Source organism: Squalius cephalus (assembly GCF_949319135.1).
Source record: "Squalius cephalus genome assembly, chromosome: 9".
Taxonomy (NCBI): Eukaryota; Metazoa; Chordata; class Actinopteri; order Cypriniformes; family Leuciscidae; genus Squalius; species Squalius cephalus.
Genome location: NC_137130.1, coordinates 34,419,585 through 34,439,540, shown reverse-complemented (window position 1 = coordinate 34,439,540; position 19,956 = coordinate 34,419,585). Strand labels below are relative to the sequence as shown.

Genomic DNA, 19,956 nt, shown 5'->3' with positions numbered 1-19,956 from the left:
TGCAGCCTAACACTGAATTATAGAAGTTTATAATGTGTTATGTGTATGCTAGGTCAAAGAGATGTGTTTTTAGTCTAGCTTTGAACTGGCAGAGTGTGTCTGCTTCCTGGACAATGTTAGGAAGACTGTTTCAGACGCCATCTTTATTTTTTTTAGCTCAACTGTCACAGAATGGGAAGCACAGGATTGTGGGATATCAAAGGCAGCGAAGGATACATCTATGCTGCCTTCAAAAATCATTCAGATGAAGGAATCTCAGGAGACAGGAAGTGACACGATCATTGGATTTGGATGTGCCTTGTTGACTTCCTAGCTCTGGATCCTGCCAGTAGGAGAAGCGTTTTACAGCTTTCAGACGCAGCCATTTCCCCCCGTAGGTCATGTGCGGCGCTCCGTAATACGGTCTCGAAAGTCAGACACATGCTCAGAACTCTGCCTGGAAAAAAAATGGATGCCAACATTTTTTTTTCCATTTTTTTATTTGTCTTACAATAAGTTCCCTGTGTTGACTGTAAGTCTGACAGAACCAAGTTATTAATTTTTTCATTTACTGAAGTGCCCAGAACTGTTGATGCATAAGGGCTGTCAAACAAGAAGAATGTTCTGGAAGCGTTTCATCAGAATAACAGTTGCTGAGCCAGCTGTTCTCAACCGCTGTGTGTGTGTGTGTGAAGAACTTGAGCAAACTGCCACTGTGTGTCTCACTGCCATGCCGTTTTAATGTCTGTCTGGTACATTTTTTATTAAAGACTAGGCCTACTCTTTGAAAAACTTAAACTGCTATGGATGTGATAATAGGCAGGGACATAATTTTCCTTCTCTCAGGAAAGGTGTGTCTGGAATGAATTGTGGAAAAAAGGGATTGGTTACGCAGCAGATGGATCATATTTATTATAATGTTATGTATGTGCTGTAATACAATGAAGACATTGAGTGAGACTGTTTTCCTGTATATTCAGTTTTTTCTCTTCAGATTTCACAAGCACTTGTTCTTCACAATTTCATTAAAAGTGCAACATCACCGGCATGACTCAAGAGAAACCATATTGAGGTCATTGCTTCATTTACCAGCGTCTCGTACTCAATTCTTTTCAACGTTGATTTATAAAAAGACACATGATTAGGGTTTCCCCCAAAATCTACACTAATGAATGTGTGTTTAGTTGTGGTGTGATGACAGCAGTGTGTGTGTAAATAATTGATTTTCTGCAGCTGGTTGATGGCCGTGGAAACAGGAAGACACCCGCTGATGAAATAATCTGTCAGATCCTCTTCATCAGAAAGCACCAGTCTCATTTATGAACGACTGATAATCATGTCATAATTACAAGGTCTTTCCTGTATTTTGTCTTTCTACCAATCTATGGCTCTGTTCCAATCACAGATTTAACAATCTCTGTTAAATATCACAGTTTTTGTCAGTACCAGTATATTGCAACACCCTTAATTCCAGTAGACATTTACTGTATTAGCATGGCGCTACATTATTGACGCAATATTCTAGCAAGTGCAAAAAATGCATAGCATAAATAGTCTGTTTTAATTATATAGAGTATTTTTATCTGTATTGTCAATATTTTTCACTATAATTTAATATATATATGTATTCTTTCTTTCTTTCTTTGCACAGATTGTTGATTGGTGCTCCCACAGCCAGGGCTTTGTCCAATCAGGGAGCAAACATCACAGGTGGGTTGTACAGCTGTGACATCACCACCCATCCCGATGACTGTACTCGAGTGGACTTTGACAATGATGGTGAGCAGAAAAATCATCTTATAGCTTCAAGAACTGCTGTCGTGAATATAATTTGTTGTTTTATTGGTTTAAATGGCCATCTAGTCATCATTTCTGATAGATCTTGAAACTCTAATCGTGACTTGGTTTCTGTTCACGGTGACTCTCACAGTTGATGTTCTTGTGGAGAATAAGGAGAACCAGTGGATGGGTGTAACGGTTCAGAGCCAAGGACCTGGAGGCAAGATTGTGGTACGTCAAGAACAGAGTTGAATGCTAATGGACCATTAATTGACTTCCAGTTGCATTGTCATCATTTTGACATTTTAGATTTATTATTTGTGTCACACAATGTCACAATGACACGTACTTTATCTTTCTTTCTGTGTCAGACATGTGCCCATCGCTACCAGCGCCTGTTGTTCCCGAACACACCCCAGGAGGCTCGTGACATCACTGGACGCTGCTACATGCTCAGTCAAGACCTGAGCATCGACAGCCAATCAGACGAGGATGGGGGGAACTGGAAGTTCTGTGACGGGCGCCCTCGGGGTCATGAACGATTCGGCGCCTGTCAGCAAGGCTTGGCTGCCACCTTCACTAAAGACTACCATTATGTCATCTTTGGAGCGCCAGGGGCGTACAACTGGAAAGGTAGGACTGACATTTGATGCAATACATAAAATTGTGTTTTTGTGTGTTTTAGGAGCGATGTTGAAACACACACACACACACACACACACACACACACACACACACACACACACACACACACACACACACACACACACACACACTTTTGATAGGATTCTGTGGTAACTTTGAGGTATAGAAGACCAGAAGTAGCCTCATGTAGACAGACTTTGTAGGCATAAAGTCTGGTCAACTGTGAAACTGAAAAATAATGTGCATTCTGTCCATCAAAACGTTAAAAGGTACAGGTTATCTAACAGAAATACTCATAGAACAAAGCAGAGTACACATCAGGTGTTATTGAACAGACTGTGTGTGGTCTGGGTGTGTCGAATGAGGCCGAGTGCAGGTCAGAAGTGACTCACTGGTCATTGTTTGCATGGTCTTACCTCATGACCAACTCATATTGCTATTATTAATAGCATATATAGAGTGATTAATAAAAATAGTCAGTGTCTTTACTTACATTTTATATGCATTATGTTCTAAATGCATAGGGACCCCCACTGGTGAGGAGGAGCATTGCAACATTTCTCATTCACTATTTTCTTAATTCACACAACTTTAGTGCAAGCTGAATGTAATGTTTTTGGACACTTAATAGCATGTTAATTGCTATTAAATGAAAATGTGTTGTAGTTTAAATTTATATTAAATGCAATTAGCTGAACTTTTGAGTGCTTTTGATACGCACAGTATATATTATAAGGTTAACTGAAATATACTTTCATGTCATTTCTGTAGAAATGTATATGCTATGTATTTAAAAATATATGTAATTGCACATTTGTAATGATGAAGTTAAAACTTAGTACATTAAAAATATGTATTAATAAAATAGCAAATAACACCATACAGTTACAATCAAGCATTTAACATGTTCTGCAGTGTTAGTCAACACATTGAAATAAGTGTACTTATTTAAAGCATGATAAAATTGCGTTTCAAAAATGACTTTGAAAAAATTTTACAAAGTGCACTGTTTAAAAGTGTGATAAGAAAAAAAAGTGTGATAAGAAACAGTCATGAAACTATTCTCTTTTTCAGTACACACTTAAGTGGCCTTTAATTTCATACATATTATATTATCCACATTACAGTTTTTAAAAATATATACTTTCAAGATTTGAATTACAAGTGCACATTCAATACAATTAACCACATTTTTTTTCCGCAGAGATTTGCACAATTAAATGTATGTTTCTTATAACCAGAACTCAAATCATTTGTTTTCCTGTGTCACAATAATCTTGTTGTTTAGCACTCACCCCATCACATCTGTTCTCTAGGTGTAGTGCGCGTCGAGCAGAAGAACAACACTCTGCTGGAAATGGGCTTGTTTGATGATGGTCCTTATGAGGTCGGGGATGAAAACCGCCTTGATCCAAGTCTAGTGCCAGTACCAGCCAACAGTTACTTAGGTGAGTGTGTGTGTGTGTGTGTGTGTGAATGTGTGTTTTGACGTTCATGCTTTTTGTGACACTGAATCTTGCATATGTACAGGATTCTCTCTGGATTCCGGCCACAGTATCACAGAAAAAGGGAAACTCATCATCGTGTCCGGAGCGCCGAGAGCCAATCACAGCGGTGCAGTGGTGTTTCTGCGCAAGCAAGAAGAAGCCTCCACCATGCTCATGTCTGAACACATTCTGGAAGGACCAGGACTCGCGTCGTCGTTTGGATATGATGTTGCTGTGGTGGACCTAAATGGAGATGGGTGAGGGATACAAGATCTGTAGAAAATAAATGTTGTTTATTATGGATAGATTGTGAGTGCCCTTGTGAAAAAGAAGTCTGCTCAATCTCAATAATTGAGTTGCACTTTATTTTACAGTGCGTGTACTTACAGTGTTCTTACCTTAGAAAGAATTGAGTAATGTAAGGTAATTACATGGGTTAAGTTAAGGTTTAGGTGTAGGTTCAGGGTTAGTACCTAGTTATTACCCGGTTAGTGTCATTACTACAATAAGTACACATGTTCATGCGAAACGGGACTGTAAAATAAAATCTTACCAATAATTGTATTGAATGTGCACTTGTGGTGTACTTCAAATCTTAAAAGTATAGTTTAAAAAAATATATATATAGTTGCAGATAATATAATATTAATCAGATAAAAGGCCTCTTAAGTGTACTTAAAGAGAGTACACTTTCATGACTGTGTCTCCTAACACACTTATTAAGTGCACCTTGTCGTGTCAAATTAAAAGTTTTACATTTAAGTACATTTTAAATAATTTATTTTAACAATCTTTTGTCATGTTTTAAAGAAGTATACACTTATTTTGATGTGTTGACTAACATACAAAAGCACATGTGAAGTGTGTGTTTTAATATATTTTAAATGTGCTGAATTGTAAATTCATGATTATAAATGTTTCATCTAAAATATAATTTAATACTTGACCTACAGGTTTCAAAAGAAATTAGTATGTATTTTAAACTATATCTTAGTTTACCATAAATGCTTCTCAGTACATTTGGCAGTTCACTTTAATCTTTTTTCAAAGACTCAAAAGAACTCTGAAGTTCAGCTAATTGAATTTAATATACATTTAAACTATAATACATTTTCATTTAATTGTACATAACATTTACTTAAGTGTCTAAAAACATTGCATTCAGTGTGCACTTAAGTATATTCTTTTAAAAAAAGTCATTGTTTGGATTTAAGTTGGAAAGTGCTTAACAGTCTATGATTGGATCATTATTACAGTAAGTTTTAAGTTTCTAGCATGTTATATGTTTGGCAACAGTTCTTCTAGCCCTAAGTGATGGAGTGTGTAGCTTCTCATTTCTTAAACAATCATGTAGGAAGACACATCATGGCCATATTCCAGGATGACCATGTCAGGATTGATCAGGCTCAAACTGTGAAAGAATGGTTGTGAGGAGCATGAGGAATCATTTTCACACACGAATCGTCTCCTCTGAGTCCAGACCTTAAATTCATTGTAAGTCTTTGGGATGTGCTGGAGGAGACTTTACAGAGTGCTGGACTCTTGCATTGTCAATACAAGATCTTGACCAAAAACTGATGCACCTCTTGACGGAAATAACATCACAACATTTATTTCCATCAAGACAAGCATCAATTTTTGATCTTGTATAGACAAAGACTTTCAATGATTTTAAGGTCTGGACTCAGAGATGCCAATGTGAAAATGATTCTTCATGCTCCTCCCAACCATTCTTTAACAATTCGCAAATGTTTCTCATGCGCACACAAAAGTCTGTATATGAAGAGTTCAGATGCAAAAGCCTCAAACTGCCATCTGAAATTTTCTTCTAGAATAATCATTTTTATCAAGCTCGTATATTTAAGTTAAGTAATTTCACTTAAATGGCAATGAAGATTACCTATTAATTGTCATTTAAGTGAAACTACTGAACTTAAATATACAAGCTTGATAAAAATGATCATTCTAGAAGAAAATTTCAGATGGCACTTAGAGGCTTTTGCATCTTCATATATTTATTTGTATTTTTGAAAAGGTCCATTTATTATTACTTATTTCAAAGTAAGTAGTTGAGTGGCCAGAACACATTAAAAGTTTTCTGTTTTCAGTTAAAACGGTGTCGTGTTAGCGGCCCCTAAGTTAATAGCTAATGATCTTTGCAACGGAAATGAATCGATCAAAACTAACTTTAGCTGGACAATAACTTTATTCTAGAGCTGCTGTAAAGCCAAAACAATCTCTGTTACTTTAATTTCCTATTATCATTGTAAAGCTGCTTTATAAAAACAATCCATATTGTTAAAAGCGCTGTATAAATGAAGGTGACTTGACTTGACTTGACATTTAGGGGCTCTGTGTAAATCATGTGTATTGTCCCTCCAGTTGGCAAGATGTTGTGGTTGGTGCACCCCAGTTCTACCAGAGAGACGAGGAGGTGGGTGGAGCTGTGTACGTTTACATCAATAAAGCTGGAAGGTGGAAGGACGTCACTCCGACTCGCCTGAATGGGACCAAAGACTCCATGTTTGGACTGGCTGTGGAGAACATTGGAGACATCAATCTGGATTCTTTTGAAGGTTGGATGCAGGAGTTGATTTTGTAGTTTAGGACGCAAAATATTTGAATTATTTTGGTTTGTTTAGGTTCGAGATTGTTTAATATTCTTCCTGCTTGGTTCTCAGATATTGCAGTAGGAGCTCCATATGCAGACTCAGGGTTTGGTAGTGTGTACATCTACCACGGGTCTGCTGACGGCATCAATACCAAACCAGCTCAGGTTAGACACTCTCCAATTTCTGTCTCTCTCCGTTTTCTCTTCTGTCTGCCATTTTAATGGAGCACATCAGTGAGAAATTGATTCATTTTCCAGTGTTATTCAGTTTAAAAGGTTTTCCATTTTCAGGACAAAACATTGGGGGAAAAAAATTGATACTTACATATTTTAACATCTGATTGTACTTTGGTTTTGACATTCTTCTGATGTAACTTTGTACCAACTCTGTCTTTTGTGACCTTTAAAACAAAATATGGTTTTAGTCTATACATGGTGTGTTCTTTGCTGTTAAACAAATTAATAAAGAAATTAAGACACTAAGACATCCGACGTTATCTTGCAGATACTGGAGGGCAAACAGCACAATATTAAGATGTTTGGCTATTCTCTGGCTGGAAATATGGACCTGGATCAGAACTCGTACCCTGATCTCGCCGTTGGGTCGCTCTCTGACACAGTTTTTATTTACAGGTGCTCATAGGTCACTTCTAATATCAAAGTTGTTACCTGAAGATTTTTGAGATGCTATAACCACATCCGTCTTGTGTTCAGGTCCAAAGCGGTTATTAGCATCAAGCAAGACATCAAGGTGACACCGAAGGAAATTGACTTGATGAAGAAAACGTGTGGCAACAGTATTTGGTGAGATACTGACAAAACAAGACCTTAGAAAGCATCGGTCATAGATGTGCTTGACATTTTGAACTCTGTTCTGTGTGAAGATAATTTTGTGTTTCTTCACAGCTTGACTGTGGAAGCTTGTTTCACATATAGAGCAAACCCTCACACCTACAACCCTAAGATCAGTAAGTCTGTTTATGCTCTTATAATGAGAAACTTTCATTATCTATTACAGTTTTTTATTGTTTAGTCTAAAGGGCCGTTCACACCAAGGATGATAACTATAACTATAAAGATGGAATCAGTCTACAACTGTTTTTTTTCCAGCTGATGAACCATAAAATCTTTGACAGTCAATCAGAAATCAAAGGGACTTTAAAGAGCTCTAGCATTTAAAGCGGTAGAGCGCGCTTATACTGTAATAGACAGAACTTTAGTGTGGACACTGATATAGTTATCATTTTCTTTATAGTTTTTGTTCGTAGTGTGAACGTGCCTCAAAGTCCCCCTGTAGTCAATCATTTTATCCCCTAAATCTCATCTTTGATCACCAAAATATTTAAATATTTTTTCCTTGAAAAAAAAAAAGTCCTCATGCTTTAAAATAGCTTGAATGTAACTCTACACCCTTGCCTCATTTAGTATACACGGTTCTATGAATATGCAAATGAGCCCCGCCTCCACTCACTCACTCCAGCTCAGAGATCCACTCGTTGACGATCACATGTTGATCTGATTGGTTACAAGGTAGTTTGTGACGTCAGAAACACCAGCGGTTTCAAGCCGTGCTTTTGAGACTGTCTTTGGTTCACTGCAGTTTTAAGGAGAAAATACTCATCAATGGTGTCGACTTATGAAGCACATTAAAAACACCACATAGACATATAGACAACATTAAAAGCTTGATTTTCACCACAGGGGGACTTTAAGATTTAATCCAAATGTATTCTGTGTTTATAATGCTGTTACAGAAGACAAGATATGCTCACTGGAGTAAGTAAGTGTATTTCTTTGTTCTGAGGTCTAAAGGTTCACACATTCTTAACCAGTTTATGTTTGTTTTCCAGCCATTTCCTGTACATTGGAGGCAGAGTGGCACCGCAGGAAGCTGGGTCTCCCATCTAGAGTTGTGTTTCTGGAGAAGAACGAGATGGATCAGGACTTCCAGTCGACCAGCACTCTGGAGCTACGAGGACAAAACAAAAAAGCTTGTTACAAGACCGAACTCAGATTACAAGTAAATAAAGCTTTGAAGTCGTAGTGATAGACGTTTTATTCCATATTGTGAGGTACATCTGAGTGTAACAGATTTTTCGAAAAACAAAAAATGTGGGTATAGGGCGCTTGGTTCATCGGTTGTTGATTGGATGCTTGCAGGAGCGAGTTTAAAGAGGCCATATTATGCCCTTTTTCTAAGGGGCTGTTTACACGACACCGTTTTCAACTAAAAACGTAAAACTTTTAATGCGTTTTGGCCATTTATTTACACGACAACAGTGTGTTTCCTGAAAACGCAAACTTTTGAAAACGGGTTTCAAAGTGCAAGTTTTTGAAAACGGTCTCCGTGTAAACAACAAAAACGCGAATCTCTGAAGCCGATGATGTCATGCACATGCGTATTAAGTGTTCAATCTACAGTGTTTCATCGCCATCTAATGGCCTGGCAGCAGAATACAGCGTTTTTAGTTGTTTTCACAGATTCGCATGGGGATCGTTTTGACAATGGTGTCGTCTGTACGCGGAAAACTCAAAGGAAAAACTTCTCCGTTTTAAGCACACTGTATGATTTTGGCCACGATTGAGCTGTCTGTGACTAATTGATTGAATCCTAAAAGATTCTTCTGATGATCTTAGGCTAAAAATCTGAAGTCTTTGATCGCTAGTTTGACATGTTCACCGACAGCCGATTAGTAACTATTGCTATCAAATTTGACCTTGATTTGATGCACAGTTTAACTCACGGCTTAGCTCAACCAGGCCTCGCTCCCTTTTTTTGAGTATGCCTTGGGCGGGAATTATTTAAATGGGGAATATTATGATGTGTTTGTTCTCGGAAGAAAACTCATGACAACAATCAAGACGTTTCATGGAGTTGAACAGAATAACTCCCTTTGGAGTGACTTTGTGCTTTTTAACTTTGCAGACCTCACCTGAGAGAAGTCTGACAATTTGATTGAACATTACAAGGTCAAAACAAAATTAAACATATGCACGGATTAATCATTCACAATATGTTATAACATGCACTTAGAAAATAGATAGGATGAATTTTAATTTTCATGCCAACTTTAAAGTAACAATTTGTCCAAAATTTTTAATTCTGTCACTCACCCTCATGTTGTTCCAAACCCATATGACTTTCTTTCTTCTGTGCAACACAAAATGAGAAATCATAACGGATTTTGTAATGGTTGTGCTTTTCTGTGCAACTACAATGAATGTGAGACTGGATCTTTCAAGCTTCAAAAGTTACACCATAAAAGTATTGTAAAAAGATTTTCATTTCTGGATGCACTATTCCTATAATTCTCATTTTGGATTTAGGGACTTTTATTATGACATTCAGCCTCTGTCTAAGCTCTCATTAATGAAATGTTATGTCGATACACTGACTGAGTGGGATCTGCTGTGCTCTGGTTTTCAGGAAGGCATCAGGGATAAGCTCAGAGCGATTCCTATCGAGGTGTCTGTGGCCATTCAGAGTGCTAAGAGAGGCAAACGGCAGAGCTCGCTGCCACAACTAGTGCCAATACTGGACTCCTCTGTGCCCAACAAGACCATCACTGAGGTATACTCACAGTTTACTGCACAGAAATCTAATGAAGAGTCAATGCATCTTTAGATCCTTCACTGTAAATGTAACAGAGTTTACTTGCCTTGTTGGCAGAGGCTTTTACACTCTCTCCGCACAGCATTGTCTAGATTACAAGATTACAAAAGAAACCCGTCTGATAACAGATCACTGGTGTGAAGAGTAAGGCGAGTGGCCTTAGCTTTTGGCGCAACCAACCGCAGAACAAGTACAATATGTTCCTGGATCAGCCTCTTTGTTGATCCTGGAACAACATTCCAATCAACCAATCAGGTTTGAGGGACAAGTTTATAGTTTATGCAATTTTAGGCTTACAACCACAGTTAGGTGCTTCTACATCAGTGTTATTCACCTATCATTTCCCTCATTAGTAATGGGTAGGGTTAGGTTAGGGGTAGGAATAGGGTTAGGACAGGATTAGGATTTTTCAGACAATAATGTTGTTCCAGGATCAACAAAATATGTCAATCCAGGAACATGTCTTACTTGGCAAAATCACGGTGATCTCCTTGGTCAACCTCTTTGTTGATCCTGGAGCAACAATTCAATCAACCAATCAGGTTTGAGGGACAAGTTTATTGTTTCTGTCAAGTTTAGGCTTACAACCACAGTTAGGTGCTTCTACATCAGTGTTATTCGCCTGTCATTACCCTCTGATTTTAGGGATAAGTTATGGGTAGGGTTAGGTTAGGTTAGTGTAGGGATAGGGTTAGGACTAAAGTTTCGGACAGGAATGTTGTTCTAGGATCAACAAAATATGTTGACCCAGGAATGCGTTTAACTCGGCAAAATCAGGACGTGCTGACCGAACCGAGCTCGAATCCACCTTTTTCCAAACTCATTCTTCTTCCTTTTTTCCCATCATAAATCAGATTTTAAATAAAAATAAAGAAAATGTTCGAAAAGTGGAAGGGAATAAAGTGTTTATAGGGTTTTGCACAGGGACAAATTATGTCCCAATAAAGAAGCATCCATTTTTTGACTTTAATAGACACTGAATATGTTATTATTGCAAACTCTTTTATAATGTACTACAATACAATATATCTGCCGCTATTTGCATAAATAGCTATTAGTATAAATAGCATAATTCGCTATTAGTATAAATAGCACATAACTACTATTTACACTTAGTGCAAATAAAATACTGCTATTTTCACTTAGTGTAAATCGGATCTATCACTATATTTGCTCTTAGTGGCAGATATACTTTTTATAACTTATATAATATAATGCAAAATAGTAAATGTAATATTATATAATCAATGTCAACAATAGTTTTTGCATAGGCAAAAATTGTGAAAGGCTGATAAATGAAGTGATATAATAAACCTTGTTTCCTGGCCTATAGGTGAACTTCCTGAAGGAGGGTTGTGGCACGGACAACATCTGTCAGAGTAACCTACATCTGCAGTACAGGTTCTGCTACAGGGAGTCCAAACAAGATGTGTTCCCTCCTCTACCTCTGTGTGTACCAGCAATACATGCAACATAAACCCAACACACACTAGCTCTCTTTACATCTATATATAAATATGAGCCGATCACAAGTGAAAATTGAGAAATCTTAATGTATCAAATAGCAATACATATAATTAGATTGTTTATTATATTAAATGACTACCGACTCTGTGAAATTAAAAGTCTGTTACAAAGCATGATAGATTGCTTGTCATTTAATTTAAGGAACATATATCAGTATAAAGGTTTCTTTGTTGGTGTGCAGTGTGTTAAATGCTCAAATCCGTCTCTCAGGGAGAATGGTGTGCCGGTGATTTCTCTGAGTGATCAGAAGGACATTGCTCTGGAGGTCACAGTGAGGAACAGAAATGGAGATGATGCTCATGAAGCCAAATTGGTGGGGCAGTTTGATGAATCTCTCTCATACTCTGGATTCAGATCTCTGAGAACTACTGTAAGTGTATCACACGTCTAAAGTCTATCATCTGAGTCATGTGACCTGAACCTTTCCGTTGTGACACACGTCTGAATTTCATTTAACAATTTTTTAAGGTTTTATTCATTATTTCACCATTGAAACAAAAATATTGCTGCTATATTTCTATGAACTCTTTATCTTTCTTTCTCTCTTATTGTCGTTCAGTTGGTTCTGTCAGAGATTCAGCAGACTAAAAGCATAAACTTTACATTTCAATAATAATGCTAATTCAATCAGTTACCACCGATCCATACTTTATATCCTATAGGATAAACATGTGATCTGTGCTGCCAATCAGAATGGCTCTCTGGCAGACTGTGAGCTGGGAAACCCTTTTAAACGGGATTCAGAGGTCAGTAATACTTCAACGGTGCCGTATTAATCTATTTCATTAATTGTCATTTTAATAAAAATGGTTGTTTTGTAGGTAAAATTCTATATCATATTGAGCACTGGCAAGATATCACTCGACACCAAAGAAGTTGAGATCGACCTTCAGCTGGAAACGTATGAAATATTAAAAATATCAAAACCACTCTTGATTTAAGCATGTTTGATATATGAACTAATTGTATGATGAATGTATATTGATGTTTATGACATCCACACACAGAACAAGTTCACAGGAGGGCCTGAGCAAAGTGAAGGCCAAAGCCAAAGTGGTGATTGAACTTCTTCTTTCTGTACAAGGGTGCGTATCATCACTTTATTGCTCATCTCATGTGGGATCGTTGCAAATCTAAGCACAGTTTGAGACATTTTTGAGATCTCTTTTGAATCTCGATTTTTAGATTTTTAGGGTATTTTTTCAGTGTGAGCAGAGACATTAAGGAGATATATTCTGACTTCCATTACATTTTAAAGTAATATTAAACATCAGGTTTTGTGCAGAACATGCAGAGCCTCTGGGACTCTCATGTTTAAGGGTCAAGGCTTCTGATACAAAGGCGAAGTCTCAAGCAGGGTTTACCATGAAGCTGTAGAAATACAGAAATCAATATGTCAGTTCTGTACTCTTGAGAGAAGCACTTAACCCCAGGTTAAAAGCAGCTGCTAATAACTACTAGTGTACTGTATCTCTGCCATCATAAACTTAGAAGAATGACTCCCCTTTGAAAAAGAACACATTAGGATACTGATAAAGAGCGCACTTATTACGGAAATAATATACTTTAAAATAATATAAAAGAAAAGTGCAAACTGAATTATAATTATGTATTATAGTTTATATTTGTATTACATATAATTAGCTGGATTTTAGAGTGCTTGGACTTAAATATATATTTATGTAATTTTTTATAATTACTTCTGTGAAATACAGTATTTAATATGGTTCAAGTGTATGGCTGACAGGCATTTATGTCCTTTCTATTGAAAGTTGTCATATTTTTATATATTTGAAAACACATCTGTAATGATGAAGTTGCAATTTAGTACATTTAAAATATATTGACTTTTAATGTAAAATCAAATAACACACTAAGGTTAAAATTATAATCAAGTACCTTACATATGCTTTGTTAGTCAACTCATCAAAATAAGTGCACTTTAAAGCTTAACAAAAGATCAGTAAAACAATGATTTAAAATGCACTTTAAAATAAAACATTGAATTTGACAATATTACAAAGCACACTTTTTAAAAGTTGATTTCCTTTTATTTTATGCAAGTTTTTTTTTAAATATACTTACACAATATATATATAGTATATAAATATAGTACACAAGTGCACATTCAACACAATTAAGCACCCTTCTTTTTCAGTCTTAGTTGTGTTACAGTGTCTGATTGCTGTTTGTTGTGTATCAGGGTTGCCAAGCCATCTCAGGTCTATTTTGGAGGTCGAATCAGAGGCATGAGTGCCATGAAGACAGAGGAGGAAGTCGGCAGCTTGATCGAATATGAATTCAGAGTAAATGCCAAAATAACTTTTATAGATATCACTTCAGCCATTTTTGCAAAGCACTAGCCTAAGATTTTTTTATTTATTTTTTTGCAGGTGATTAATTTGGGAAAGCCTCTGAAGTCTTTTGGCACTGCATCCCTAAACATCCAGTGGCCTAAAGAAAGTTCTGTGGGAAAATGGCTGCTGTATCTGATGAAGATCAACACCAAGGGCCTGCAGTTAGTCACCTGTTCACCTGAGAGAGAGATAAACCCTCTCAGACTGAGTGAGGTACCAGATATATTCCTGTCTTAGTTTACATCTGACCCAAACAGCAACATAACGTCGGCCCAGATCCGGCCCACATCTGGTACACATAGATTCCACATATTTTCTATTATTTAATGCAATTTTTGGGAGTTTTTTTGTTTGTTTTTTTACCTTTAAATTACTAGATTTGATCAATACATCATAAACAAATGGCAATTTAAACACATTCCCCACATTCTTTCAACTTAAATTCAAAATAACTCACAATTTCATGCATGACCTTTTTAATTCAGCTCAAAATATCTTACATTGGGTCTTTGTCTTTGCCGACCTCTTGTGGAACAAACATATGTAACATGATATTTCATGACTTTTGCCACTATTAATGTAAAGCCTCTTTGGAACAATCTACATTGTTAAAAGCGCTATATAAATGAAGATGACTTGACTTGACGGCCTTATAGCTCTATATGGAGGGAATGAGCTGTTCCGCTGGGTCCTAAAGTCAGTTTCTTTCAGTATGCATTCAGATACAGATATTATAAAATTATTTTTGGTAGAGTTTTAGCATTTTTAGTTTGAATTTTGAGCATTTTTTTCTATGTGTACAGAAGCATTCCTCGTATTCCATTCATTCCTAAGGGGGTACGAGGGAAGGATTTGTTACTTTTTTAAATTTCAACCACAAAACTCCTCGAATCCATTCAATTATTATTATTATTTTTTTTTGTGTGTGTGTGTATTCATGGTTGAAGTGCGACAAAAGTCCTAAGGTCTTGGACCCCTCTGATGAACACTCAATTTTAAACAAATGTTAAAAAATGAGTTTCGGGTCAAAATGACCCCTGATAAAAAATAATGCTAGATCAAGAAAACATTTTTAAGAGTTAACCCTTCTGGCTGAGATTGATGCTGAAAACATGGACAAAAAGTAGACACATCTGTGACTCTTTTAGGAGTCGACGTCAACCAGGAGAAAGCGTGAGCTGGAGGAGAGGAGACCATCTGACGGGAGTAAAATATCCCTCTTCACTGACAAACGCAAGCACAAGATTCTGGTAATGAGATTTAGTTATTTATATTTGTAGTGAACTTTCATTTTTAGGAATGATTGGACCAAAACAACTTGAACTTCATTATTTCTAATAGTCATGCAGTGGCGATGCCAGATGTGTGGAGATGAAATGCCCCCTTCAGGGCTTGGACAGCACTGCAGTCATCGTTTTAAAATCCCGGCTGTGGAATTCCACTTTCCTTGAAGTAAGGACAATGACGAGGGCTTATTTTGTTCCCTTGAAATAATGTCTGAGGTTGTTAAAGCAATCTGTTTTGTTTTCCTCTCAACAACAGGATTATGCGTCCTACAATTACCTTGATATAATAGTGAAAGCCTCCATAAGTCTGGATGTCTCCGCCAATAACATTGTCCTTAAAAATGCCGAGACCCAGGTAACACAGTTTCCTAAAGTGTAACATTTAAGTCTGTGACATTAAAGACATTTGTTGAACGCCTGTCCGTCTGATGCCCAGGTGAGGCTGACCGTGTTCCCAGAGACGACAGTGACTCCGTTCGGAGGAGTTCCCTGGTGGATCATTCTTGTGGCGGTTTTAGCTGGGATTCTGATGCTGGCTCTCCTAGTTCTGTTACTCTGGAAGGTAATAAAACACTCACACACCCAAACATAAAGTTAACAAAAACCCAACGGCATCAGCCACATGGATAAGAGTTCCTTAAGGAGTATTTCTGGTAGAAAGCTCATATTGTATGTGGACTTCTCTGTTCTGAATTTGTTTTTGTTTTCTAATACTATACTGTTATTTATTCTGGTATTTAATATTTGAATGGCCTTAAAAAGAATTTGGAGACTTAAGACCCGTTCACACCAAGGACGATAACTATAAAGAGAACGATAAAGATATAGTTCTAAAAATCGTTCTCAAAATTAAAGAATAGAAGAGTTCACAGCACAACTATAACGATAACGGCACAGAGAAACGATATCGTTGGAATCACTTTCAGAGTGATTTTATCCAGCTCATGAATTATAAAAACATTGACAGCCAATCAGAATCCATCCTGATGTAATGAGCTTGAGCATTTAAAGTGACAGACAAGCACACGCTTAGAAAAACACAATGATATCGTCTGCTGGACGCTAATATAGTTATATCATTCTTGGTGCAAACGGGCCTGTACTGTACACTTGAATGAATGTCATTTCATTAAATAAAACTAAAATCAAATAGAATATATATATTTTTTTTCTTTCAAGAAAGATACTACAAAAATACGTAGCACCGCACAAGACATGTGGGGAAAAACGATGTATAAAATCGAGGGAACAACATATTGTATCGTGTGCAATATTTACTTAAAACAAGATAAATAATTCTTAATTCATGGCCTCGATATCTATCTTATCTATCTACCTATATACATATATATAGTCATGGTCATGTTCCAAGATAGATAGGTAGGTAGGAGATACATAAAGTTTTAAATGACAAAACCATGGATATAAATCATATTGTGACATTGATTTATCAGGTGTCCTTTGTGAAAAAGAAGTACCACATACTTTTAAAAGAGTAGGCTACTTATTACAGAAATAATATGCTTTTAAAAGAATATACTTAAGTACAAAATTAATGTAATGTACACGTTAATTGCAATTATAGCAAAATGCGTTATAGTTTAAATTTATATTAGATGCAGTTAGCTGAACTTTAGAGTGCTTTTGAGCCACTTAAGTAAGACTTAAAGTACATCTTTATATAATAATACTGTCTTTGAAATATGGTAAAGTGTACTGCCAAGCATCTAAACTAAAATATACTTTATTGCCATTTCTATTGACAGTTGTATGTTGTTTGCATATCATACTTTAATGCCCTTTCTATTGAAACGGCTCATATTTAAATATATTTACAATTAGACATTTGTAATGATGATATTGCAATGAAGTACTAAATGTAATAACAAATAACACTACAGTTAAAAATATATATAATCAAGTTCCTTACATGTGCTTTAGTATGTTAGTCAACACATCAAAATAGGTGTACTTCTTTAAAACATGACAAAAATGTATTTTAAAGTAATATGTTTAATTTGACATTATTAAAATTTAAGTGACCTTTTATTTAACTATTTTTGTATTATCTGCAAATTTTTGCACTTTTAGGATTTGAAGTACGTCACAAGTGCACATTTAAAACAATTAAATGCACTTCTTTTTCATAAGGGTTAGTTGTGGATCATGTTGATAGTGTGTAAACTTGAGAACGATCTTCTTACATCTACTAAAAATCACACGATTAAAGACATGAAGGAAAAAGGATGTGTGAGACGCAGGTGACACTGGCTTTAATATTTTCATTCAATGACATTCACACATTTTTATTCAGGATTTACTTCCCAAATGCTTTTTGTGGCCACTGCATATTAATTCCATGAACATTTGTGTCAGTCCAAATGTAGTACGAACCTTCTCATGACATGTTTGCAATGACCCGTGAATTTGCCCCCTCTGTAGTGCGGTTTCTTCAAGCGGGCCCAGAAGGACGAGTATGATGCCGCAATTCACAAAGCTGAGATTCACACTCAGCCCTCAGACAAACTGTCCACTGAGGCCTAGCTCTCCTTACCAGGGTAAAACACGATCGCTGCAGCAGATTGGTGTCTGCATGACGTGTGGCCTAACTCACTAACTCATCCTTTGCTCTGACAAAAGCAAGGGAAAGACTCATGTTGCTCAGCGTGCTTCGCTCTTTCCGTGTGAAGCTCAGTTTTGTTTCGTATTGTGTCGATGGATGTGCTTCTACGTGTCCTGTTTTGTCAAGCATGTCCCGTCTCTCAGTGTTCTCCAAAGCATACACACTCAGAGTGATTTTTTTTTTTTAAATGTGCCCATTTTTTAAATGATTCTTAATGAGGTTTTCTTCTTTCTCTGTCAGTGTGGATTTTTCAAACGTTCCAAATATGAGGACAGCGTTCCGAAATATCATGCTGTGAGGATTCGTAAGGAGACACGTCTCTTGAAAGACGGAAAGGTCATGTTAGATCCCTTTGAGAAGAAGCAATGGATGACCACATGGGATGAGAACGAGAGCTACTCATGAGACTGTCTCTGCATCTGATGTGGACAATCTGCACCATCTGGCGTCTTCGGTTGTGAAAAGTTTCAGAGGAAGTCTAACTCTGCACGGTCTGTGAGCCGTGAGACGTTTGACATGAAGATGCCTTTACACATCTGTGTGTTTCTGGTAACTAAAGGGTAAAGACTGACTGTTAAGGCCTGGATATCTCTGGGCTTTTTGTTTGCAATGACACCCGTTAAAAAAGTGTTTGTATATTTTTGGAAGATGCATGAGAAGCCAAGAATGGATTGTCTTGATTTTCTTTGTAAATATTTTACAATGCAGTTTATTTATTTTGTCTTGTAATTTTGTACTAAGATGCCTACTGTGCATGAACTGCCCAAAGATTATTTTTCATGTCTTTCGGTAACTGTAAATTAGATTGAATGTTTTGAGGTCTGTCAGATGAATCTCAGGCGGGAAAATAAACGATTACTACTGAAAAATGTTGATGACCGAATGTATCAGTTATGCCACTGGAGCAGTTATAGATATGAGCAGACACACAAAATAAAACCCATGACAACATATCAGCATGGGATGATGACTATTATCATGTCATTTCTCAACTCTAGAATGCTCACAAAACCAACCATTTGCAAATCAGCATGCTTTAGCTTTGTTGCCCCCTGCTGGTTGGCATTAAACGTGAAAGCAGTGATGCCAACTTAGTCTGAAAAGTTGCTAGCAATTTTGTTCAATTTAGCAACTTTTCAGACTATCAACTGATTTTTTAAAAAGCACCTAGCAACAAATTTAGCTACTTTTAAAATTTGTTTGACGACTTTTAGCAAAAGTCAGCTTAAATGCTAAAGTGCACACATTTTCCCACCTAATGACACACACACACACACACGATTTTCTGTCACATTCACAACACACTCTGTATGCCTTGCTGCAAGAGTGCATTGTGAGTGATGGCTCAGCTAGCTCAATGGAATATACTTGCATAATTCAAATCAATTCACATTTATTTGTATAGCGCTTTTTACAATACACATTGTTTCAAAGCAGCTTTACAGAACATGCATTAAAGAGTCCACATTAAAATTTAGAGTGATCTGTTCTCAGAGGTAACTGTCCAAGTTATGTATTTCAGAAATGTACATATACAAAATCACAGTTAGCTAAAAATGTATTAAGGGGATAGTTCACCCAAAAATGAACATTAGCCCATGATTTATTCATCTTCAAACCATCCTAGGTGTATATAACATTCTTTTTTTTAGACAAATACAATATGAGTTATTTTAAAAAATGTCTTGTTCAAAGATGAAACCTTGTGCAACGATGAAATTCACACACAGATGCATTTTACTGAACGTCCTGAAGTTCTCCCTTGAAAAAAACCTTTTAAAACAAAATGGCCTGTGCTTCCCTCTTAGCTGTGCTCGTGTTCTGTTTCTCTGTCGGCTCTACAAACGAGAAAATACAACATTTTTAAAATAATTTTTATTATCCACATATATATATTTTTTTATATTTAAAATACCCACTGCATAGTAAATTAAACCATCTTACACAAACATTGATTCACAGTCATTTTTTATATTTATTAAATATGCATGTCTCACCAGTTGTCATAATTGTTAAATGTATTCACAGGAACTCATAAGCAATTCTATC

At 36.5% G+C, this 19,956-nt stretch overlaps 1 protein-coding gene across 2 annotated transcripts in view; it reads left to right on the top strand.

The window, feature by feature from the left end:
• The window catches only part of itga6a (integrin, alpha 6a), a 31,355-nt gene extending 12,476 nt beyond the window's left edge, over positions 1-18,879 (top strand). Inside the window, exons 2-26 of one of the 2 annotated variants that reach the window (XM_079880551.1) lie at positions 1,631-1,758; positions 1,910-1,989; positions 2,130-2,391; positions 3,720-3,851; positions 3,934-4,147; positions 6,273-6,466; positions 6,572-6,666; positions 7,007-7,134; positions 7,216-7,305; positions 7,408-7,469; positions 8,352-8,521; positions 9,929-10,072; positions 11,448-11,563; positions 11,852-12,011; positions 12,304-12,387; positions 12,463-12,542; positions 12,649-12,726; positions 13,845-13,947; positions 14,035-14,211; positions 15,147-15,248; positions 15,340-15,450; positions 15,541-15,639; positions 15,721-15,846; positions 17,727-17,842; positions 18,148-18,879. In XM_079880551.1, coding sequence (XP_079736677.1) covers positions 1,631-1,758; positions 1,910-1,989; positions 2,130-2,391; positions 3,720-3,851; positions 3,934-4,147; positions 6,273-6,466; positions 6,572-6,666; positions 7,007-7,134; positions 7,216-7,305; positions 7,408-7,469; positions 8,352-8,521; positions 9,929-10,072; positions 11,448-11,563; positions 11,852-12,011; positions 12,304-12,387; positions 12,463-12,542; positions 12,649-12,726; positions 13,845-13,947; positions 14,035-14,211; positions 15,147-15,248; positions 15,340-15,450; positions 15,541-15,639; positions 15,721-15,846; positions 17,727-17,828 — 3,037 coding nt within the window. In that variant the 3' untranslated portion in view covers positions 17,829-17,842; positions 18,148-18,879. The remainder of the gene's footprint in view (positions 1-1,630; positions 1,759-1,909; positions 1,990-2,129; positions 2,392-3,719; positions 3,852-3,933; positions 4,148-6,272; positions 6,467-6,571; positions 6,667-7,006; positions 7,135-7,215; positions 7,306-7,407; positions 7,470-8,351; positions 8,522-9,928; positions 10,073-11,447; positions 11,564-11,851; positions 12,012-12,303; positions 12,388-12,462; positions 12,543-12,648; positions 12,727-13,844; positions 13,948-14,034; positions 14,212-15,146; positions 15,249-15,339; positions 15,451-15,540; positions 15,640-15,720; positions 15,847-17,726; positions 17,843-18,147) is intronic. The other variant, XM_079880550.1, reaches the window with a different exon arrangement.
• The last annotated feature ends 1,077 nt before the right edge of the window (positions 18,880-19,956 follow it).